This window comes from Lissotriton helveticus, chromosome 11 (assembly GCF_964261635.1).
Source record: "Lissotriton helveticus chromosome 11, aLisHel1.1, whole genome shotgun sequence".
In the NCBI taxonomy this organism is placed as follows: domain Eukaryota; kingdom Metazoa; phylum Chordata; class Amphibia; order Caudata; family Salamandridae; genus Lissotriton; species Lissotriton helveticus.
In genome coordinates this window covers 847843664-847867346 of record NC_136072.1, presented here as the reverse complement: position 1 = coordinate 847867346, position 23683 = coordinate 847843664, and the positions used below count along the sequence as shown (strand labels likewise).

General features: G+C 45.9%; 1 protein-coding gene across 1 annotated transcript in view; it reads right to left on the bottom strand.

The window, feature by feature from the left end:
* ZNRF3 (zinc and ring finger 3) overlaps window positions 1–22845 on the bottom strand; it is a 410849-nt gene extending 388004 nt beyond the window's left edge. The window contains exon 1 of the mRNA XM_078667083.1: window positions 22334–22845. Coding sequence (XP_078523209.1) covers window positions 22334–22561 — 228 coding nt within the window. The 5' untranslated portion in view covers window positions 22562–22845. The remainder of the gene's footprint in view (window positions 1–22333) is intronic.
* Between the last annotated feature and the right edge of the window lie 838 nt (window positions 22846–23683).

Genomic DNA, 23683 nt, shown 5'->3' with positions numbered 1-23683 from the left:
TCCCGCTACAAAATATGTAATCGCCTCTGCGTGCTAGGCTCCGATGTATCCAGCTGTGCAGAAAAAGTAGCAACCATGAGACGTTCTCGGGCACTCGGCTCGTTCTTTTTCATTGCAACGGGATTTTACGTATTTCAGCAAACCCCTCGCAGAAGGAAATTCGGAATTTGCATACTCAAAATGGCGCGCGCACCCTGGAGCATCATAACAAGTGGAACTGGTGTGATGTAATTCAAGTAAAGAACTAAATATGTGCTAAAATACAGGGACTTGTCTAGAAGAAGACGAGAGAGCTTGTTCTCGGAAACCGCATGACAGACATGGAAGAAAACTCGTACCGACAAACTCGCTGATAGGCTATGAGGAGCTCGCGCATAAAACAGAGCCCAACGATGATGGGTGTTTTTTTACCACTAGCTGAACGAGGCTCCAGGGTTTATTACTGAGCTTTTCAGAAGAATAAAATGCTGACTCGACCCTGCCAGGATTTAAATTTGTGTGACACGAAAAGATTGTGCACAGACCTCAGAAGCCAGCTCTCAGTCGACGGTGCTATCGCACCACATTCTGCTTTAATAAACGTCTCGCATTTGAAAATGCCTGCATAAAAATAGGCTGTGGACCGAGCATCATAGATTACCAACTCTCTATGTGCCAGTGATTCACCTTATTTGAATTATGTTCCTCACATTATTAAATGTGTTTAAATCATAGAATGGTAATGGTAATGCAAAAAAAAAAAAAAAAACAAGACGGAGGGCATTGCTGTGGGGAGGGGGTGGAGGAGAAATGCACACGGCGGGCAGGGGAGGGGGCGGAGCGGGGAGAGCGGCATGTGGGTGTGTACGAAGCCGGGGCCTTTGAAGTGAAGCTAAGCTTCACTTCAAAAGGTGTCGGAGGAATGCGGCTGAGGGAACAGACGGCGATTGCGGCTGAGGGAACTGATGTGCACGCGCTTTTAAGCTCAATGCACATGCGCATTGAGCTTAAAAGTCACGGGCACTGCAAGGAATCGCCATGATTCCTTGCTTGTTAGTTAAAGGTTGTTTAAGCCGCAATAGGCTCGCAAGCTCGATGCGCATCGACAGGCGAGACCTAAAAAAGAGCAGCGATGCACTGGGTCGTCACCTATGGAAGTTTCCCTACTAACGTGTATTAGGACAATACTACCCATATTAAATACAAAGATGAGCACCTGTGCACTTGGCTGTCACCTGACCAGTTTCACCTAACAAAGTACACTTGGAAAAGCACCACCTATGGGACAGTACCCATAGTAAAGTACTAAAGTCCGCACCTACCCACTGGGCTGTCACATGTGCAGCTCCCACTACAGAGGGTCACCAGTGAAGGGACTAATGCTGACATGCTAAATTACTGCCCACTAACAGCACACTAGCTTGTACCCACTAGTGCATTTACCAGGACAGCTCAGGCACAGAGTGCTTGGCACTTCTACAGTCCACTAACAAGAGAGCCAAACTTTCTGTCAAAATCTATAGCAAATGCAGCAGAAAGGAGGGGAGGGCGCATGTGGCCTGTTCAAGCGCTGACGCCGATTATGATGCCAGATGAAGGCGCACCAGGTGTGCTTTTCCCTGGCCAACCTCTTTTAATAACCGGCCCAAGGGAGAGTCTCCTCTTCCTCCTGGTACATCATGCGCGTGTGCTGTGCGAAGAGGTCCTCGCGGGGCCTATCTCTGTTGCTTCCCTTCATGCACATCTGATGCAAGATCAAGCGGAGCTTCTCCCCTGTGTGGTTACAGTTAATGAGAGGCAGGGGTGACATCATTCAAGTCCTGGAACTGGGGAGTCCGTCCATTTCTTTATAATCCACGCCTAGGGAGACCCAACCGTAACGTCAGGTTTACCCAGAATTGTTTTTTCTATATAAATCTTCTATAGAAAGTTCCAGACAATGCATTGTGCCTCTCAAACATGAATGAGCACCAACACGCAGCATCCTGAAAGCCTATACCAGTAGCTGGCCTCATACTGGAGTATGGCTGATGAGGATCTGTCCTGGTATCCCATAGGTGCTCGAGGTTTCCTCAGTCAACCTTGTAACATCATAGAAATCCCAAAAAGAAAAAAAAAAAGCTTACTCACTAGCCGTCACACCCTTCCCACTTACCCTGTCATCCCAGTGGATGGTTGGTGTCCCTAAACAAGATTAACAAAGGATGAACTTAAGTAAAACACATGTTCTTCCTTCCTTCATCCTCTTCCGTAAAAGTGTTAGGGTTGGCAGTAAGGTCATTCTCATAACTCTTTAAAAAAAACAACAACAAAAAAAAAAACACACAGACTGCAGTGGGTCCGTTTCTATCAACCGGACCACAATGGATGCCACCAGCTTCTCAAGTGTGGTGCTAGACAACGCAATTGTTCCAAAGACTTTTAGCTTTGCACTTGTGTGCAATAATCCTCAAGAACAGCATTGTTTGTGTACATGAAGCATACAGAATATTATTCTTACCCAAGACCTACTAAATTTCCCGCAGCCTCTGCCAAGCACCCAATTTACCCTTTGAACACTGATCCAGAATAAAAAGGGTACAAAAGTACTTAATAAAACAGTTTTATTCCTAGACTTTAGTCCCTTTAATCTTTTACAACACGACCTGTTGGTGAGCCATCGTATTTCTGCTAATGCTCTGTCTGCTAATGACTACTCAATTCTTCGGGCAAATTCCCTCCAGCTCACTCATTGCCACTAAAAGCAGCACATGTCTAAAGAGCATGGGATCTGGTGCGTCAAAATTGTGGTGTGCCCAGAGAAAAAACACTCTTACATGTACTTCAAGCTCATTAAACCACACAGACCAAGTCCAATGGAACGACCAACCAACCACATCTAAAGGCAAACTTCCCAGAAACAAAAACAGGAGGCCGGAAGAAGGGCAAACCACATCTATTCTAATCAAATGGAATCCAGCCGAGGCGACCCTTGACCCCTCAGCCATTCATGATAGTCAGCGTCCAGACATCCAGCAAAGGAACAAAAGAGCAAACGAGAAACTGATCAACACATGAGGAGCTTGTACAAGTTTGCATTTGAACTTTTCAGGTGGGATTCCATCAAGGCGCTGCACACACAATGGTCTGGTGCTCTTGCTCCCTGGACTGCTCAGTGAGGATGCTGTTAAAGGACTAATCTCCTCTGGGCCTAGGTGTGGAAAGCAATCCAAGGAGGTTGACCAAAATTAAGTGTTCTTTGGAGGGCTACTCTGGGCCTTCCTGTGGAAATGTAATACATTTTGTGAAGAATACACTGATATTTGATGTATAGTTAAAGCCTCCATGTCAATTTGAACGAGAAGGACTGAACCAGGGGTTATTATTCTGATATGCATTCTTGCACCCATTTTATTCAATATTACAACAGTGACTCCGAAAGGCGACTGGGGGATTAGAGGTTCTTTCAATCAAAGTGATAGAGTACAGAAGACACCCTCTCAAAAGCACCACCCAGGCATGATTAGTCTCGTAAGGTAGATTTGAAATGTAGGTCACAATCCCTTATAGGAACTGGATAACGGAGAACCAAGACAGTTAAAATAAAAAAAGTTCAACACAGATCGCTGGGCTCGGTCGGGAGAGAAAAAGAAATATAAATGGGCGGGTTCAAGTTGGACTCTCCTGAAACTGAGGATAGCTCATAAGCACCAATATTCGGAGATTACAATACAAGTCTGATTATATGCTGTTTTGTCTACCCTAGTATTTGATGTAGAAGATGGATGGTTGGAGAATCAGAGGCTGTGACAATAATGCGGAAAAGACTACTAAATCATTACTTATGTGATGCCTCAAGGCCGATGTCTGAATGCAAACATTTTCTTTAGCACCCACTGTCTATATTATCGGACAGTAGAAATATTGAGGAATATGAGCCCTTAATGAATTTTGAATTCAAGACTTGTGTTGTTTTTTTGTACATTTTAGAGTATTTGTACAGGATGAGATAGCCATTTCTTTAGGGATATCCTATATTTAAAGGGGGTATTGTAAAACTCAATTATGGGAAGTGCCAATTTGCTATTGGTGTATGTAATTTAAATGATTGCAGTTTGTATTACAAACAAGAGCAGAGTTTACAGAGAATAGAAAAATAAAACTGGTTCAACATTGGAACCTACGGGACGAGGTGGCATTTGAGCAAAATGCATAAGCAGCGTAGGATGGGTCAAGAGAATTTAGAAAACTGCTGTACATTATAACTCTGCACTGCGGTTCTGGAACATCAAATATCCACCTAAATCCCCCAAACGTTGTTGCAGGCAAACACACAATAAACAAAATTGTGATTAAATGTAGGCAATGTCTTTTTATGACCTAGAGCCACTAATGAACACAGGTGATCTATTAATTTGAAATTAACTGGATCAAAAGCACAGAATGGTCTCCTTGAGAGGCCAAAACTAAGCACGGTTAATCAACAAAATACACGCTGATCTTGAGTTGGAGAACAGAGTGCTGCCCGACAAAAAGTGAGCGCTACATATATACAATTACAAAACAATACGAATAAAAGGCTTTTAACAAAAGAACGCAGAGATATATTTTCTTTCTTATGCACAGAGATACCACTGACCCCACTGTAAAGCTAAGATAGAACCATCCATCCTACCTGCGATAGGGAAAACCATTGCCATTGAAAAGGGCATGTGAATAAGTATTCCTCTACAGCCATGTAATCAAACTTGCTTTTTAGTATATCACCACATATCTAGCTACACATGGGGTTGATGGAAATGGAATATAGCATTTAGATTGTTTCCTCAGTTACTGTGCTAAATGTTGGCAAGAGTGATTACAAAAATTAACAAGTTGTATCAGAGGTAGTTTATTATTACACACAAGCAACATTATTTTATGCACTTTCTTGAAAGAAGCACATGGCCACAAGACCTCTGCTTTCTGTTAGGGCCATCTGTGAACTGGACCCGTTTAGGAAAGCATTACAGGTGCATTACAGGGGTCGGAAATATTGTCTCGTGGTCAGAGGTGGAACTGCAAGCATGACAAGCATAGAAGACACTAGAGCCCGGACAGTCACAAAATGCCTAGCAGGGACACGGGTCCGGTAGCTGAAGAAGGTTAACCGCCACCCAGATCCCTGTTTTTCTGGTAAAGGGGGTGGGTGTCCGTCTAGAACAGGAGTCTCTCAAGCTGTCTGCACCAATGAAGCAATAGCCATACAAAACATTCAGATCCAAGGGTATGGGAGAAGACAAAAATCAGCAGGCCTCAGTGCACACAATAAATGGCAAATTGCACTAACTTGTTTTGCTGTAGATGAGAAAAATCATTCTAAATTATTAACTTCATTCATATTTTCAGGCTGGTGCTCCCACCATTTTAGTCCCTTCAACAAATTAGTATTTTTTATTTTGCACCTGGGAGACGCTATTTTTAAAAGCTCCACCTGTTGTACCATGTCCCTTAAGGAAGCATTTCCTCTATGATGCGTCAAATCAGAATTGAATGTAACAAGCATTAGCTCATTCTTAGGTAAAGTCTACAGGACATGCTGGGTTGATTTGGGTAATGCAGTGGGTAATGATCGAGTTCGCTCTGAGTAGCATTAAAGGTCTCCCTGAGCACGCATAAAAGTATCAGCACCAGAATGGGGGAAATGACCCAATAATAATCAGATGTGGGATTAGGCGGGGCACAGCTGTAGTTTGTAATGGTGGCAATAAATGTGGATGGTTGCGTGTGCACTCTTGGGTCGTGTTTCCGTCGAAGCACGGTCTAATCAATAATATCCAATAATAATCAGGAAATCTTTTTTTTAAAAACCCGAACACATAAAAAAACAGCCAGCTCCAAATATATATCATACTCGGAAGATATCTTGTAGTCAGTATTCTGCACCTGTGTGAAACAGAAATTCGGCAATATTACTTATTGCAAGCTGAAATGGCTAAATCACTTCCACGTGAGGTAACCGACATAGAGAACATAGGAAAACGTATATTTCTGTTACAGGAGAGAAAAACAGAATAGGCTGCATTCCAAAATTAAATTCTGGGATAAAGAGCAGGTAGGGCGGGATCCTTATGTCGACCGCAAGGCAGTAGGGTGACGATTGGCAGTGTTTTTACACTCGAGGTTACTGGTAGAGTATTTGGAGGAAGACAATTCAACGACCTTAATACTTCACATTTCTATAGTGAAAGATGTATTCACCAACATCTCACCAGGAGAAAGACCACTTCGAGCCAAAGTTCTGAGCAGTAAGGGGGAAAAAAAGACATGTCTAAGAAACATGTTGGTATTTCATTTTCCAAAATACAACATAACGCACCAAAAAATCTTGGAACAATATTTTTTATTATACAGCTGCTGGGCCCTCTATTGGAGATGTTGAATCAGGCCTTTAGTCAAGTTGGCAGGCTCTCTGCAACATGTGGAGCTAGGAAGATGGCATAAGCTCTCGCCTTGGCATGGTGGGCGGGTACAGGTGCGGTGGCCAACAGGAAGTACCCGGAGTGCCAGATTGGACAGTGCCTTGGACTATCTGGTATGGAAGCCTCAGAGTCAGAAACAAGTTATTTTCCATTAAACTAATGTTTTAGCTAGGAGCTATCTACCAAATGAAAAACAAGAAAGGGGGTGCGCTGCTCTGCTTCATGTGTGAATGCCCACTCCCAAGAGAAAGATTTGAGTCGTTGAAGGGTCCCGTACACGTTGACGTCAGCCAATTTCAAATCATCAATTGTAATTCTCTGTATGAAGCTGGAGCTGCTACACTCACACCCAGATCTACATGTCCTAAAGAAGTCTAAGAGCGATGGATCACCCAGCTACTCGTTCGGAACTTGCAACCCTACTACCAGAAGCACAGAACTATTTGTATCACACTGCCGCCAAGATTTACTCAACCCAAAATCCAGAGAAGCATATACTTTAAGGTTGTATTCGTAGCAGAAATAAGCCAAGAGTGACTTTATCATCTATTAAAATGTGATTGTCATCAAAATTAAACCACTAAGACCTAAAATGGGAAAGAAAAATTGAATAATTCTGCATACATGTTGTAGAGCCACTGCATATCTGGGATTCTAATCATTTTTACTCAAGTATTCCCATATTACAGACAACTTACAGCAAGACATGCTAGAAGAAGTGAACCTTCGGACTGTCGTGAAATATTCAATTTACAACGTCAACTAATGCATTCTGTATGTCTTTTGCACCACTTGGAATAAGACATCGCTAAACAAAGCAAGAGGAAAGTCCTGTCTTTGCATTTCAGAGGTCTCTGCCAGTCTGGTGCATCAGATGGTTTTAGGACACCTAGAAGACCAAACCTAGGTGCAACTCAATGCACTATGCTAATTGATTGGGACGAATCCTTTTCAGTACAGCCCACACAATATAACCAAAGTGAGGCAACAAACCTACACCCCAGCATGCAAAACGCCACAACAAACCTCTACAACTATTCTGGGTTTCAAACGTCATGAAGATTGTAATTAATTTATGGCAAAATTACCTACCATTCAAAAGTTAATTACACTGAAGTGCCACTCTAACTCAGACACACTATTGACTGCAAGTAACAAAATAAAGATTACCTAGAAAAGTTAAATTGTTAGTGGCAGTAAAATAAGGATCCGACTAGCAGTGCTCATTATCAGAGAGCAAAACAATCTTTAGGCGCCAATAGCAAATTCTTCTATTAGCATTTAAAGTCAATGCTACTCAAGCAAATCAGTGCTGGAAGGATGAAATGTGGAGCAGACAGTGCTGGAATCCAGCCACCATTGTACATACAGAAATGACGTTATACATATTTATACGGCATACATACCACTGTAGTGTAGTTTATACAGGCTTCTTGCCCTATGTATTACTGTGAACGTAGTTTAAGACAAAAAAAGAAAAGAAAGAAAATCGGAGGTTCCCGCTTTCCCCCCCATTTATGAAACTACAGCATTTCCAAAAAACTGAGGCAATTTTTTACCCAACAATGGCAAAACTAAAGGTCTGGATTGCCTGGAGTGCCCTGGCAAACACAGGAAGCCTGCTACAGTGAAAAATAAAACAAAATAAGATTTATTGTTCTTATCCATGAGTAGAGAATAGAAGGAGAGATAATTCAGCGTACCTTTGAGATGGATATAATCCCTCACGCACTGTAATGCAGCACAAAACAACTAAAAGAATGAGGTGAGAGCAATTTATTTCGGAGCCAAAGTCTTTTGTGTGTATTTTATGGAACTTTAACTCTTTAGAACTCTTTTAAAGGACAACAGGTCGGCAGACGCGGAAGCAGCGTCCGCGCGCCGTCCGGGGCCCATCGCAGCAGTCGGGCAGGTCATGGCAAGTAATTGGCAGTTTTACATCCTTGGAGAAAGGCGATGGGATCAATGCCTTTGCAAAGCAATCACTGCACGGAAAGGTCATTAAAGATGAAAACTACTCTAAGTTGCGTCACTGAAATATACACCCATTTAAAAGTATACATTTCCAAGTAAGTTAAACATTAAATAAAAGGGTAACCAATGTCACCTAAAGAAGAGGTCAAGCTTTACGGTAATGATTAAAGCAGAGCCTTTTGAGTTGGTGTCAGCATTAAGGGTAGTTTTCAGGTCAGTGGTTACCGTTGAGTGTCAGAATTGGGTTCAAATCAAGCCTGGTTCCGAGTTAGGGCTATGGGTCAGTTTAAGAGGTCAGATGACATTTTTGGTAAAAAAAAAGGAATTCTAATTGTTTTGTGTTAAGGATCCGAATGTTGCTTAGAGAATTAATTGTTCTGTAGTGGTTTCTCCGTGAAGGTATTTTTGTAATATGGAACAAGAATTGTCCTTTTTCCAAAAACATCTTTGGAATCTGAAGAAAATATTGAGGGTGCTAGTAGAGTAGAGAGCGATATCGCACTGCACCCTTGGACCGACTGGGGCTTGTGGAAACAGTTCAGGCCAAAATGCTCAAGTCATTTAGATGAAACTATCAAAACTGACATTTTCAATCAAAACGACCAATCCTTTTGGCTGTAGTGAAATTCAAGCACAAAACGAGCTTCATTTAAAAAAAGCAGCCAATGCCGTCTGAAAAAAGAATGTACACACACGCATATGAGGCAATCCGCTCAGCCACATCTGGAGAACGAAACCTCGAAGATTCCAAACTATTCCATGCCACCCGCAAATGACAAGTGTGCTGTGCTACCTTCGTAACCCACAGCAAGCGAAACAGCGACAAAAGCATCCACAGGACAGGGCCTCGTTGACCCAACAGCAAATTCCATCGGCACACACTGTCCTAGACCTCAAGTGAAGCTTGTTTGTAGGGCCTGGCCTAATTTTACCCCTATGTGTATTTCAAACTTAACCAGTTTCCTGGTGCGATATTCCGAAACATTCAACAATGGAAAATTAAAATTGGATCAGAGGACTAGTTAGAACTCTGATGTGCTTAGAGCCACGCATTGCTAAGTGTTTGTGGTGAAAAAACACTGAAACTTGTTTGTGGCATGGAAACTTGCGCTTCAGATAAAGTCACCCATCAAATTGTATTCACCCGAAGCTCACACTCATAGACATTCAATCACACACCCTCTAGGCACTGCTACATAACCCTTGTTTATAAGTCTCAAGTTGTAGCCCTTCACTGAAATATTATATATAATATATATATATATATATATATATATATATATATATATATATATATATAAATAAATAATGGCAAGAGAGCAAGGGCAGATCAGTGTCTAATAACACACATGCATATGATTACTGACACGTTTCAGTCGCTGGTAGTAAAAATAGAGCCTATATCCATTAAGAGCCAAGCATGCGATAAACATAAGGTGCCTACAAACTATTAAATGGAATGCATTGAGAACAAGCGCTTCCAAACAGAGGAGGGCATGGAGCACCAGTGATTCCAGGCAGCTCTGTAGAGGCATGCTTCAGCATCTTAGGCCTCATGTTTTCAGGACTTCTACTCTTTGACTGTTTCCTCTGGTAGAGTGGGTAGTTTTTGATCGCCTCAGATTTTGCAACAAGAGTTTTGGAGCGTGTAGATGGACCTCCGTGTATGTGAAACAAGTGGGTCAGAGTGAAGGACTATCTTGCTTCCAGAGATGATATGGCACTAGGATGATGTTTTTTTCTGTGCAGCCACAGGGATTGCTACTTTGAGGGTGGCTAGCCTGGTTGCTGAGCCAGGTACTAGGGAGGTAGTTGCCCTAATCGATTCTGGGTTCGAACTCAATCAACATGTTTTCAGCCTGGTTATAGGGGGGGAGGGGAGGGGGATAAAGGATTTTAATACCCAGAAAGTTCTGAGTTGGAGTTTTGAACCTCTGAGAATCTTCTTACACACTGAACATATTAAACATTGACTAGCATTCAGAAGGTGAATGCTGAAGGCAGCACACTGGAGTAAGCTACTCACTATAGGCAAATGCACCTGCAGTGAAGTGGCTTTTCCTTATTAGTACAGCGGCCAACAGACTTGGCCAACGAGTCTGAAGCACTGATCACTACCTGTTCAGCAGTCAATTGGAGTATGGCAACATTCTTCTTTACAACATCCTTATTCATCAGATAGTTGACCATTCCTTAAGGACAAGGCATTAGCCTAACACAACATTCAGCTTCCTTTCTCAGTCCCATGCAATCAACTTTTGAAAACATGGCTAAAATATTATCATGTTCATTGGCTGCTTAGAACTCCAGTATTTAGATGAGTATCTCACAAGTCTTCCTTATTACAGCCACCAAAAGCTGCTTCATTTGTTTTGCTACTACAACCGATAGCCCCATTACAACAAATACGCACAGCTTGATTCTTTCTGGTCACAGCCAAATACCATGTGATTCTTACTAACCTTCGCCAAGTATAGTTTAATTCTTCCTTGCCACAACCAACTACTGTTAAGATTCCGCAATGACAACCAAAGACTCCGCCGTTTCTCTGTCCAGCTACTCACTAGCACCACATAATTCCTTTTCTCACCACCACCAAAACCTGACCAATCCCTCCCAAATTGGCAGCACCAAATTCTCAGTTCCTCCTTTATCACTCGCTAAAAACTTCCCATTTTGCAGTACTGCCAATAAATATTATTACATTCCCAACTGCTTTTACACCCCAAAAACAGATGTAGACTTCCTTACTGCCCCAACTCTAGTACTAACACCATTACCAAACACTACCCCCATCTTTCTAACATGCAGACCTGCACTGCTTATAGTTATTAAAACCACAAAACGCAAACCCACTCTATAGTAGCACCAAGAAAGCGTTCCAGTCCTTATTACGGCTGACTCCAAACACTGTCCCTTTTCATTGTTGTTAAAACAACTAAATAGGTTCCATTCTTTATTACTACCACAAAGCCTGGTTTTACAGTACCAGAAAACCCACTGGTTTACCCGTCTGCCATATTCCCCCGAGCCACCACCATGAAACACTGGCTCTCTGCTCCGAATCACTTTATACGGTTCCATATGGAAATCACAGAGACCCTTATATAGACAGCCAAAATATTGAAATTAACAAACATTCCCTTCAAAAACCAAGACTGACGTTTAATTCCTAGAGCCAGTCAAACACATGTCCCTGAAGTATTAGGACTGGTTATTTTACTATTATATGTGCAGTACCAGCACACTTGGTGAGAGGTGCTCCACAGCGCGAATAGGTGTGAATCAGAATTTTTATAGGTAGATATGGCAAAAAGCTAGACATTTTGGTAGTTGTGTTTATGCATAATATTTTAAGCGTGTTTACATGCCCCTATTAAAAAATGGGGTTTCCACATTTCAGTTGTCTCTGGAGCTAGGGGGTGAAAGGAGATCATTCCAACTATAAAATAGATTCAGTCACCCATAACCCAAAGTCAGGTCATCCAATGACTACAGTGCATGCGCACCCAGTAATCAAAATCTAGCCTCCCCCAAGGATGATAGGCACAACCCTTCTAGTGCTACTTCATTACACTTCAGGCAAAACACAATCTACATGATCGCAGTGAAACAATAAGTGCATTACACTAACCGTCACTTACACCACCTAACACTTCCCACAAAGCCACTCATAACCAACACCCTACCAACCAGACGCAATTACACAATATCATGCTCAATTACCCTATTCCTCACTCTTCTTTGGCAAACTACACTTTTAAGCCCAGTAACCATTGTTTGGATAAGAGCACCATGAATGGTTCTACCAGCAACACTTTGTCACAGAGGCCGCATTTTAATTAAACGTCATTCCACCAAGCACACCCTAAATTGTAGCATGGTACCTCTTACTCTAACGCACCTCTTCAGAGGAATTAAATGCAATTACAATGCAAACAGGGCTGCTATCTTCACAGCCACCACACAACCACCAAGTTCTCAACACCACTGGGGCCGTCAAGTGCATCAGACACAAAGCGATCCTTCACTACAGCAGCCAATCTTTTGCTACCGACTGTCCTTCGCTCACTATTGCCATCGCTGCGGACAATTCGAGGAGCCAGCTCCCACACATCTGCCTCACAAACGCACAGGTTGTCAAAAGATCTGATGGTAAACCTACTCTTGATTGAACTTGCAAGGCTTTAAGCAAAGCTTTTCGAACGTGCATTAAAATCAGAACCCGAAGGGATATTATTTTAGGAATGCACACAGCTCCTTTCAGCAGTCAAAACATTTTACTACCCGTTTCTCACACACTCTTTTAATCACTTGCTTCTCATTTGTTCTCCTGAAGAAGGATGGAAGCTGAACTTGGCAGGAATTGGCACAATCAGCTGCCAGCAATACAGACCAATGGAAGCAGGCATTTAAGACCTAGAACTAGCCTTTGAAGCTTGGAAACCAGCCTAGGTCTCAGGCTGAGGAACACAAGAACATAGATCCTTGTGGAGGAGAGTCCTCTCCGAGCCTCGCATTTAACTTTACGTGAAATGCCACTACGTGGACCAGCCCTAGTGTAAACCATATTAGATGTGGCACCTTAGGGCCAAAGCCATGGGCCCCTGCCTTACCCACTGCATGCACCCCGGCTTCATACTCAGCTCATTCGTTGTAATTTAATCCACACATGACAGAGCAACGTAAGGAGCAGAGCTGTCAGTCCACAACATCCAATTTACTTTGCTAAGGCACCACCAGGACTCGAGCATGCTGCACTTATGGCGGTTGTGCCGGTCCCCGATGGCAAGGAGGGGTGGGGCGGCTGACGGCACATGGAGACGCTGCTGGCACCCGCCCGACCTTTGCCACTGATTGGCGTAATGAGTGCATGAGTACAATCTGGATCCTGCCAGTAGTGGAGTTTCTGATAAAAGGGGCTGCGGAGTGGTGGGACGGTCTTTTCCCTCACCACACCACAGCACATTAGCAAAGGCCGTCTACGCGACGAAGATCTATTTTTTGTTTGCTTTTTGTCTCCCTTTACAGGTCGAAGGAGCATCAAGGTCCCGACGGAGGAATTAGCTGTGGGAGCCGCACAGCCTGAGTGAACACTCGCCTGCCCCGCAAGATCAGATTTGCAGTGGTGACTCCGGCTGCTTGCTCAAAACACGCGTTGACTTCTGAGCAAATTTTCTGTACAGCTGAGGTGTGAGGAGTCCTTTGGTGCATTTGTTTAGCCGGTTGTAAGGTAATTCCACCAGTGGTGCCAGTAGGCACCCCAGGTGCAGAGGGGACCCGAGCCAGGTAGTACCTGTTCCCTGTAAGAGCCCGTCCGGTGTTGTGCCTGAGTACCCGGATTTAGTAGCCAGTTTGGCCGCGGTACTTCCTTGGTTAGCTAAGGCAGGAACTTGGGCCCCAGCAGTTGGCTGAGCGGCCTTGTTGGACAACGGGGATCTCTTGGATATAGCCAGGAAGCTAATGGCACAGGTGGAAAGGTCTAAGTTAGGAGCAGTGCAGAATGTGGCGGCAACTACAGCAGATACTAGTGGTGTGTCAACCAGTGGGGTTGGGCAAAGTGGTGCCTGGAAAGACAAGGGTGGACCTGAATCTCAGAAAGGGAGGACAACAACGGAGGCTGAACAAGCTAAGAAACAGGATGCTGCAGCAACAGGTAATACACAATGGTTACCAAGTTTAGGTTTGTGTAAGTTGCTGGGTAGGCATGTCTCACAAGAGGGGAAAGAAAGAAATCTGGAAAGGGGTGTATGTTAATATGTTTGCCTTGTTACTAGGTGAAGCGGTACAAAAGGGGGTGGTGATGGACGGAGCATCTGAACCAATCAAACACTCACACCCAGTCAACAGATCTGGGTTTAATCCATCACCGTTCTTTAGCCCACTCTGCCACCCCAGTTCAGACATGGCCATATGCAAATCAATCTGACCCTGTGCCTCATGGGAACAGTCCAACCCGAACTGCCAAGCCATGCCCTGTGCACAGTAAAATATGCATCCTTGGATCAGGCGATAGTAATGCTACAGGGGCTGGGACCAGGTGCATTGCTAGCTAAGTCGGACATCGAATCAGCTTTCTGCTTACTGTTGGTGCACCCAAAGGATTTCCATTTGTTGAGTTTTCAACTAGAGGGCAGATACTACTACATGGACAAGTGCATGCCCATGGGGTGCTCTGTCTCCTGCTTCTGCTTTGGGAAATTCAGCTGCTTCCTGGAGTGGGTTTTCAGACAAGTGACGGGGCATCGGTCGGTGTTGCATTACCTGGACGATTTCCTTTTCTTGGGTGCACCGGGATCTCAAGAGTGTGACAGGGTTTTACAGGTTTTTTTTGTGCACTCATGCACGAGTTTGGGGTCCCTCTAGCACCAGGAAAAACAGTATGGCTGGCCACTAAAATTGATTTTTTTGGGCATAGAACTGCATTTGGTGAATGGGGTATCACGACTCCCACAAGGGAAAATGGTGGCGTTCCCCATAGAGTTACAGGAGTGCCTGAGCAAGGAGAAGGTCACCTTGCACCAGCTACATAAAACGGTTGGTCAGCTTAACTTTGTGCTAAAAATCCTCCCAATGGCCCGCCCATTCTCGTGTTCTATTGCACAGGCAATGTCAGGCTTAAATGAAAACCACCACACTCAGTTGTCCGGCAGGATATGCGAATTTGGATGGCATTCCTGCGTGATTTCAATAGTACTGTGGTGTGGCCCAGTCTTTGGACCCCGGCCAAACCCACAGCATGCGCCCCACCTTAGCACATAAGCAGCTTATTCAATGTAATTTAATCCACACGACATAGCAACTTATGGTGCTGAGTGGTCAGCCCACAACATTCAATTCACTTTAAGAAGCAGTTCCATCAGTCCTAGACTAACCCACACGAGGCATGCTGCCTTAATGTGTAGATCTACCAACCCAGCCAAAACCAGAGCAGGCGTTCCTCCTTAAGGCAAACCTCTGTCGGACCAATATAAAGCACACTTAACATGGTGCCTTTAGGAGAAGATATATCTGTACAGCCTAAATCGAGTAAGATACAGTGCCTGAAGGAGCAACAAAACATGTCAGCACATGATAAGAAGAGATGTACCCATTTAAACAAACAGTGGCAGTTCTCTATCTCCACTTCCTTCCTCAACAATCACATGCCACCTTAAAGAAAAGACTTTCACCTGAAAGATGTGAAACAATGGCTAAAATATGCAGCCACAGACAGAACTGCTTTTTGCTGCCTCTTACCATCCTCAAGGCATGCCACCTTAAAGAGTAGACCTCTCTCTAACTCAATCATTGGTTGAGATGGACCACCTTAAATAGCAGAGATATCAAATTTGTGACTCTGCCAATGTAAGTCGTATGGACGGGTTTCACCTGGCCATGAGGTTCCCAATTAACCAGGCTGCATGTGTGTGTTTGTTTCAATGGAAGTTCCTGGCCTTATTTTGGATGGAGGCCAATACAAATAATTAATTTTAAGTCAAGGTGTACCAAATTGATTGACATGGCCAGTGCACATAAATCTGAAGCAGCAATACAGGAGATAATGGTCCATACAGTCTCAATATGGAAGTTGGCTTGCTACCTCAATGACAGACATGCCATCTTAAGGAGAGGAACTCTCTTTGCCACAAACAGGTGACACCACAAACAGCAGATCTACCATAGCCTCCAGCCATGGCATATCACCTTAGAGTGTATCTGTCACGTTCCTGAAGCAGCCAAATAAGGGCTACCCTCAAGTCACAGCAATCTATGAGGTCACCAAAGCCATTGCAGATACCAACCATGTCCGACAGATGCCATCTTAAGGTAAGTGGCTATCTCTGCCCCAAACCATGCCTGACAGGTGCCAAAAAGTAAAAAGCTACAGAAGATTCCAACTAGATTTGACAAGAGCCACAACAAAACGCTGAATTCCCTCAACATCTAACTTCTTCTATCAGATATCACCTTAAAGCAATGGGGCCGTTTCAGTGTGTGAGCCAATTAAACATCTGGCATGTACAACATTTGAGAGCTTGTGTGGATCATAACACCAGTATTAATAGGACACCTTGCCCCACTTTCCCCCAGGGACCAGAAAAATGCACATGGCTTTAAAGATATTGCTAACCCCACTTGGCATACCTTCATTAGAGACCAATTATAGTAAAGAGAATGACTTCTAATGATAAAACCCACAAAATATTATTCAGAACAAGATTTTATAGGAGAAAAGAATTGTCTGCTTCCAGTACATCACCAGCATTGTAGAAGCAGATGCCCTTGAAAATGTAATTCAACTTAAAACAAGGAGCAGGCACTCCGCAACAGATGTGCCTAAGGAAACACTCAAACTACTTTGAGTGTTCTGATATTCTTCAGGCTGCTGACCTTTGCCCTGCGCCCAGGCCTAGACAACATCCTTCATGGCATCTGACCTTTACCGTGGGCTGATGCTAATACATGAATTTCATAGACCAATACTGTGAGAGCTGACAACAATTACAGGCCTCGACCACAACCAACCACTAGTTCAAAGGCACAGGATCAGTGCGAGGAAGTCAACCGTCCTTCACAGGACCGGCTGGGGAATCTAGCTATGCCCGGACAGCCTCATGTAGATTGCGAGCCGGTCCTGGTGTAATAACATATGGTGGGAACATAAAGTACGAATACCTCCAAAACCCATACTTCTTAGTTGGAGCTGTGTACTGCATGCTCATTTCAGGACATGCTCCATCTTGGGCATCCCAGCTCCAATCTGTGGTAGCACACACCACGGAGAGCTTTTAATTTTGGAAGTGTTCTACACTCTGTAACTTCATCCCCAGCACTCCAGTTAACTTATTAACCTCTTTAATGTTAGCCATCTGTAACTTAAATTCTTCTGATTTCAGCAATTCAATAAAAGAAATTAAAAAGTCGGTATGGATAATGAAGAAGATTCCAATTTATTGAATGCATAGTAAATAACAATTCTGGACAGCCGGTGAGTTTCGCCTCTGCTGGCACACAAGCCTGAGGCTTTTCCAGGCTCTTGGTTAACACTCACGGACTACATGTAAGTCCAGGTCTCACAATAATTATGTGTGCAGGCAGCCACGTAGTGAACCAGGTTCTAGACATCCCTGTGCACAGACCAGTACGTTACAATGCCTGCTCGTGCTCATAGTTATTAAATTGGATGCAGGGACAAATCTCCTTGGTGAGAGCACAACCCTGATGGTATCGTAACACTGTAGAGAGCAGAACAATTAACACCAAAGAAACAAGCATTCATCAGTTTAATCCACACTTCAAGAAACTGCAGGTCCCAGCACATCGTTTGCGGTCTACATGAAACCCTAGGGCACAGTCACTAACCAGCCTCCACCTCCAAGCATGTCCAATCACATCTACTACAAGGTCGAAAAGACCTACTCGTGTCCCAAACCCTTCACCACCCATTTAGTCAAAGACCATCCACTGCCAAGCTAAGCGGTGAAACCACTGGAGACGGCACCAATAACCCACCAACCACAGCAGTCACAAACACGTCCACTCCAAAGCCACAGAATAACCCAGGGCCCATCCAATGTCTCTGTAACCTTATACAGATGAATCCACTGTAAGGAAACCCAAGACTTGAGCCCCTCAATAAATTACTTAAAACATAGGAGCATTCAGAAGAAAGGCTGCGTCCCATGGGTACCCTCAGCCTGCGCACATTCCCACCTCAGGGCAAGAGATTGTGCAATGAGGAAAGCCTCCCTGGGGTGGGGCACCTGTCTTTGCCACATTTCATTGCTGCCTCTACTACCAGTCCCGTGCCCTAAATCGTTAGCACCCTCGCCCCATGCCCAGGTTACAAACATCTGGGCAACTTCCCGTGGTATCCTGATGAAGAGACTGTTTCAAGTTTATTTGCATAGTTCACTTAGACAATTGCAATACAAACATATTTAATTTTAAAACAATATATACGTAAGAAGGGACTGAACTTTACGAAATCTCCGGCACCCAGTATTTCTCTGGAGTTGGTGCATTTACTAGATTAAGATTCGCCACGCATTTGGCACACATGATCTTGGAAGCCACCTCGAATAACAGCTTGCTCTCGCTAGGTATCCAGGCCTAGCTAAGCTTTTCTTCTTCCTCCACTTCTTGTAAGCAAAGACATGGGGAGTATCCCTCTGAAAAGGCCCATGATCGAGAGGGTACCCAATGAAACAAGCGAGCCCCCTTGCCAAAGACACACAGTTTATCCTTTCATGCTTTGGATTACGCTGGGCCAGTCTAGACAGCCCTGGGCACACTGGAGAACGTGCCCCTCCTAACTCGAGCTTAGCCTTTCAGAAAAACAGTGCCTAATTCTGTATTTGCAAAGGCCAGACGACCCCAAACCACTTTGCAATCCCCCTCGCGGTGTTAAAAAAATAAGTAGTATTAAAACAACACATTAACAACTTTTTTTTGTTTTTTCAGCCCCAGAAGCTCGCCGCCGCAGTGTCAAAGGCTCGCACAGCTGAGGAAGGCCGGTCCTCGTGTGGAAGGCGTCACAAGCAGCCGGGCAGCAAAGTGCACCCTTAAGGCCATAGGTACAACTGGGTTCTGCCCCACAGCACTGAAAGAACTCCTGCCCCGTGGCCCACCGCGGATGCCCCGCCTCTGAAGCCCCACCTCAAACCCCCGCACACCTCGGCACGGGGGGCGGCGGCACAGCAGGCCAAACACAGCTTTCCCAAAGGTTCCAGGTGCAGCGCAGCCGTGCGTGCAGGACGCTGGCTGCAGCTTCGACTTTGAGACATAGCTAAGTGCCCCCACCTGACCTCCCCCGGTGAGAGCGCCACACAGACTCGCTGTGGCTGTCTCAAAGCAAGGCTCGTCCAGAGAGATACACCAACTATCTCTTGGAAACTAAGTGCATCTCACAGGAGATCAGTGACACCAGCGTCAGGTCACGCCGTCTCTCTTAGTCCGAGCGAGACCCAGGTCAAGGGTCACATCCTCGGCGGTCTACTGTAAAGATAACACCCAGTGGCACATTAAAGCGCACGATTCTGCAGCACTACTAGCTGCAACCCGATTATTACAGCCAATTCAAACTGAGCCAGGTAAGGGGCGGGGCCAGCCCGGAAGGGGGCTTATCAACGTGTAGAGAGGAAGGGGCGTGAGACACACAAGGAGAAAGTGTAGCAACACTGCTCAAACCACACCAGGGGGTGAACAGTGATGGGGAAATGGACATCAAAGTCAGGTTTTGGAGAGTGAGGGGCCATGGCACTAAACGAAATGGAGGGCAGAGAAAAGAAGAAAGCAGGGTTAAGAGGACTGGCATGTTGCAAGATGACACGGATTTTTGTAGGAAAACAGCAAAGGTCATGTCAAAGTAGAGAATTCCATAATAAGGGGAGAGGAGGAGGAGGACAAGGGAATGGGATGGATTTTGGTGATGCCCGCGAACCTGTGCCTAGGCTAGGAGAATGGGTACCAGTACGGGAGGAGAGTAAAAAGGCGCAAAGAGCAGGATTTCTGTAATGAGGTGGTGGCGATAGCTTCAGCATGGGACAGATGTAATGGGATGGAATAGTCTGTACGAGTGGGTACCAGCATGAGGTAATTTTACCATTCCCCTCTACCTCTTCACTCCCCATAAAGCGTGTGCACGAGCTAATAATCTTGCGTTATTGTGTAATCTCGTGTTTTTTCTTTTCTCCTATGTTTATACTTGTCTATGTAATTATGGAACCTGTAACTCATTGATCCGCATGTAAAGCGCTCTGATACCTCCGGGTCTAGCCAGCGCTATATACAACTTTGCAAATAAACAAATAAATAAAATTAAAGCGCATCAACAACTCGTCAGGAAAGTAAGCGCTAAATAAATATAATTATAGAGGATGAAATATATCTCATAGTGAGGCCACGTCAGTGTCTCCGGGATCTCTCCAGTTATTATACCACAGGCTGGAGTAAATGACCCCACAACCCCAGGTGTTCTACGCCCCCCAACATACAACCCAAACCGGACAACTTTCCCCGAAATGCAGTGCAATTCCGTGTGCTCAAAGCCAGTGCTCCGAGCCCCGGCAGTTCGGTGCCCCGAATTAAATCCAACCCCCTCTATTCCTAGACACACGTAGGCGCTCCGAGCACCCATGTAGCGCTGCGCTGCCTGGACTCCAGTGTAGCGCTGTGCAGTCGGCGTTTCTAGCGCAGCCCTCGGAGGCCGCCCCTTCCCTGGCGCTCTGTCTCATTCCTGCTCTCTGAGATCAGCGGGCACTGCCAGCCTCTTATTGTGAATGAGTCCAACATGCCAGTCCCACTCCAGAAGCCATCTTGTGTCAGGGCAAGCTGTACCCCGGCCCAGCCTGGCAAACTGGCATATTCAGCAGGGGGTACATCTCGCTCCGGGGGAGGTGGAGAATTACACACCTGCCTCCCCCGTGGCACGCAAAAACACGTCCGTAGATTAAGCAGAAAAACAAAACTCGCCCGGGGGCACACAACCTGCTGCTCTCTACCAGAGGCGCACAAAATGCAGATGTCACATGTAATAAATACACGTGTGCCGCGAGGGTACATGGCACGCGGGTGAGAGTGATGGAAGTACACCTCTCCTTGGCATCATCATATGAACGCCTCTTCCATACTGTGTGTGGAAGTGCACACTATACATGAGGCGTAGTTTTGTAGCCTCCCACCTCTACAGATTTAGTGTTAAATAAAAGGCGTGGCTCGCCTGGGGTGCATTGTATAAAGCTTTCTGCACTGTACACACAAGTATATCTCTCTTGGGGTGCACCCCTTGCAACTTTCTCGGGAAGCTCACCACACGGAGCTCTCTGTGCGTTTCTCCCGAGAGGAGACATTGTGAGGGGCCCGCACCGATGAACAAACATTCGTTTTCTTTAATGATATGTTCACAATATACAGATCACTCCAATAGGTGCACACAACACAGATGTCACCCGTGGACATGTTTTATGCGGCTATCAACTATTCATCTCTTCAGGTGTCACACTGGACAGGTCTCCCACTTCGGAAGAAAACGTGCAGGTTTGTCTTAGGATGCAAAACATGTCATCTCTCCTGTGGTACGCACACAAAGCAGATCACACTTACAAGCACACAATATATGCACTCTCTTAGGACTACAGTATATTAAGACGTTTCTCCGATCCCACAACGTGTAGATCTTCTACGGAGATTACACTATGTGCAGCTGTCTCCTGAGGGTACGAAATGTGCGGGCTTCTCGCAGGTATACACACAAAACGTATGAGGCGAGGAAATCCACAACATGATGCTCGGCACACAATACACATTTCTTTACAAGAGCACACAATGAGCAGGTTTCTGAAGATACACACCATAGGTGCAGAATTTCGCTCTGCAAAAATCGGTCTCTCCCGGGGGCACAAAATAAAACGTGTGTGGGGGTGGGTGCATTATATGCAGATTCTCAAACCTCATTTGTTACGCGGACACAAAATGCCAGTTCTTCCCGGAGTACACAATAAAAATACATATTTCAAGAGTGTGTTTGGGGGTGTTTAATTGCCCCTGGGGTCCCGTCCACCCTGCTGCTCAAGGGGAGTGTTGGGTGACTAATGCCTCATGCATACATGGGTGACACCAGACAGAAGTCTTGCACACTTACTGCTCCAGAAAGCTTTTTTTTAAAAGGGGGGAGGGCGCATATATATATATATATTTTTTTTTTTAGAGACATGAGTATCTCGGGATTTGCTTCTTTTATGTGACTTGGAGGCCTCCCCCGTGTGTGGTTAAATGGGAGTCTTCTCAGTGGCAGGGTTTTCTCCTGTCCGATTTTGTTTAGGGGGTGGTGTCTAACGGGGTCTCGTTGCTGTCGGTGGTGGTGGCACCTTGGCAAGGTAGACCTGCCTCCCATGTCGGCACTGGGGCGATTGCTCTGTGAGATTCCAAAGGGGAGGGAGGCAGCACGCGGCTCTTACCTGCACGATCTCGCCCTCCGCGCTGATAGTTGCCCCCGCCGTGCTGAACTTGCCCTGCAGGCCGGTGGTGTAAGTGGTGTAGTCCCCGTTGGAGCTGGACTCGAACAGCACTACCTCCACGAAGGCGGCCTCCCTGGCCCGGGCGGCCGGGGGGCCCAGGGGCGCCCCCAGCACCAGCAGCAGAAGCGGCAGCAGGGCCCCTGAGGGCCCCCCTTTCCGGACCTTCATCGCGTGGGTCCCTCCCGGGACATGTTCGCCGGGCTGCAGCGGGGGTGCTGTGCCCCCTCCTGGCGCCGGGTGCAAAAAATGCCTCTTCCTCCCGGGCTCCGTTGCAATACCAAACAACCGGGAAAAAAACCCAAATAAATCACCAAAAAAAACAAAACCGCGGATCTGGAAGCGAGAAGTGAGAGGGAGCAGAAGTGGGGGTGTGCGGGGGGAGGGGCGGCTGCAATCGATAGCGGAGAGCGGTGCGGGAACGTGTTTATTTCACCAGTACAGCTTTGTCAATTACACGAGCTCGGCTCACTCCTCCCCCGGCTCCGAGGCTGCCTGCTTCTGTACCCAGGCCTCCGCGGCCTCCTCCCCGCCGCGCGGCAGCCCTTTCATCCCTCACACGTGATCCCGCTTCTTTCCAACCAAAAGGGGTTATCTCCGCCCACCGAGCTCCCTGACCCTTCCCTTTCCACTCCCAGGGAGGGAGCGAGCGAGAGAGGGGGCCTGGGAGAGAAGGAGGGCGCTGGAAGGAGGAGGGATCGAGAGACAGCGTGTCTCTGAGATCAAGAGAAACCTGGGATCCCGGCCTCTCCCTCCGCCTGCCACATCAAAGGGCACGGATCCGCCGCCCGCCGCGCCGGCCGACTGCTGGAGGAGCCGCGGATCCGTCCCATGAATAGCACCGGAGCGCCCGGGATCCGCGAATCCCCCGTCCCGCGGGCCGCAGATCAAGATAGCAACAGGGCAGCTCTGCACCCAAGCCCGCGATGTCTGCAGCTGCTCGCTCCACAGAGGGTCCTTGCACCCAGGACCAAAGCGCAACCCCGGAAGTACGCCTTGATGGCGCTCGCAGTCCAAGAGGGAACTCCCGTGCCCAATACCACTCACAAAACCGGGATTTGTGCCCCCCCCTTCCATTACTCACATCGGTGCCAGCCATTGCTAACTTCACTGTGGATGATGTCATTTTGCCCTTTCAGAAGGAACACACTTATTTACAAATAGCCCCATCAAGTGTCAAATTGTACAATGAGAGTGTGTGATATTTTGTACAAACATTTTTTCAATGTTTTTTTTAAATGAGATTGAAGAGGATCAAGCAGCTTTTTCCATAACAAAGTTTTGCAAAACCCT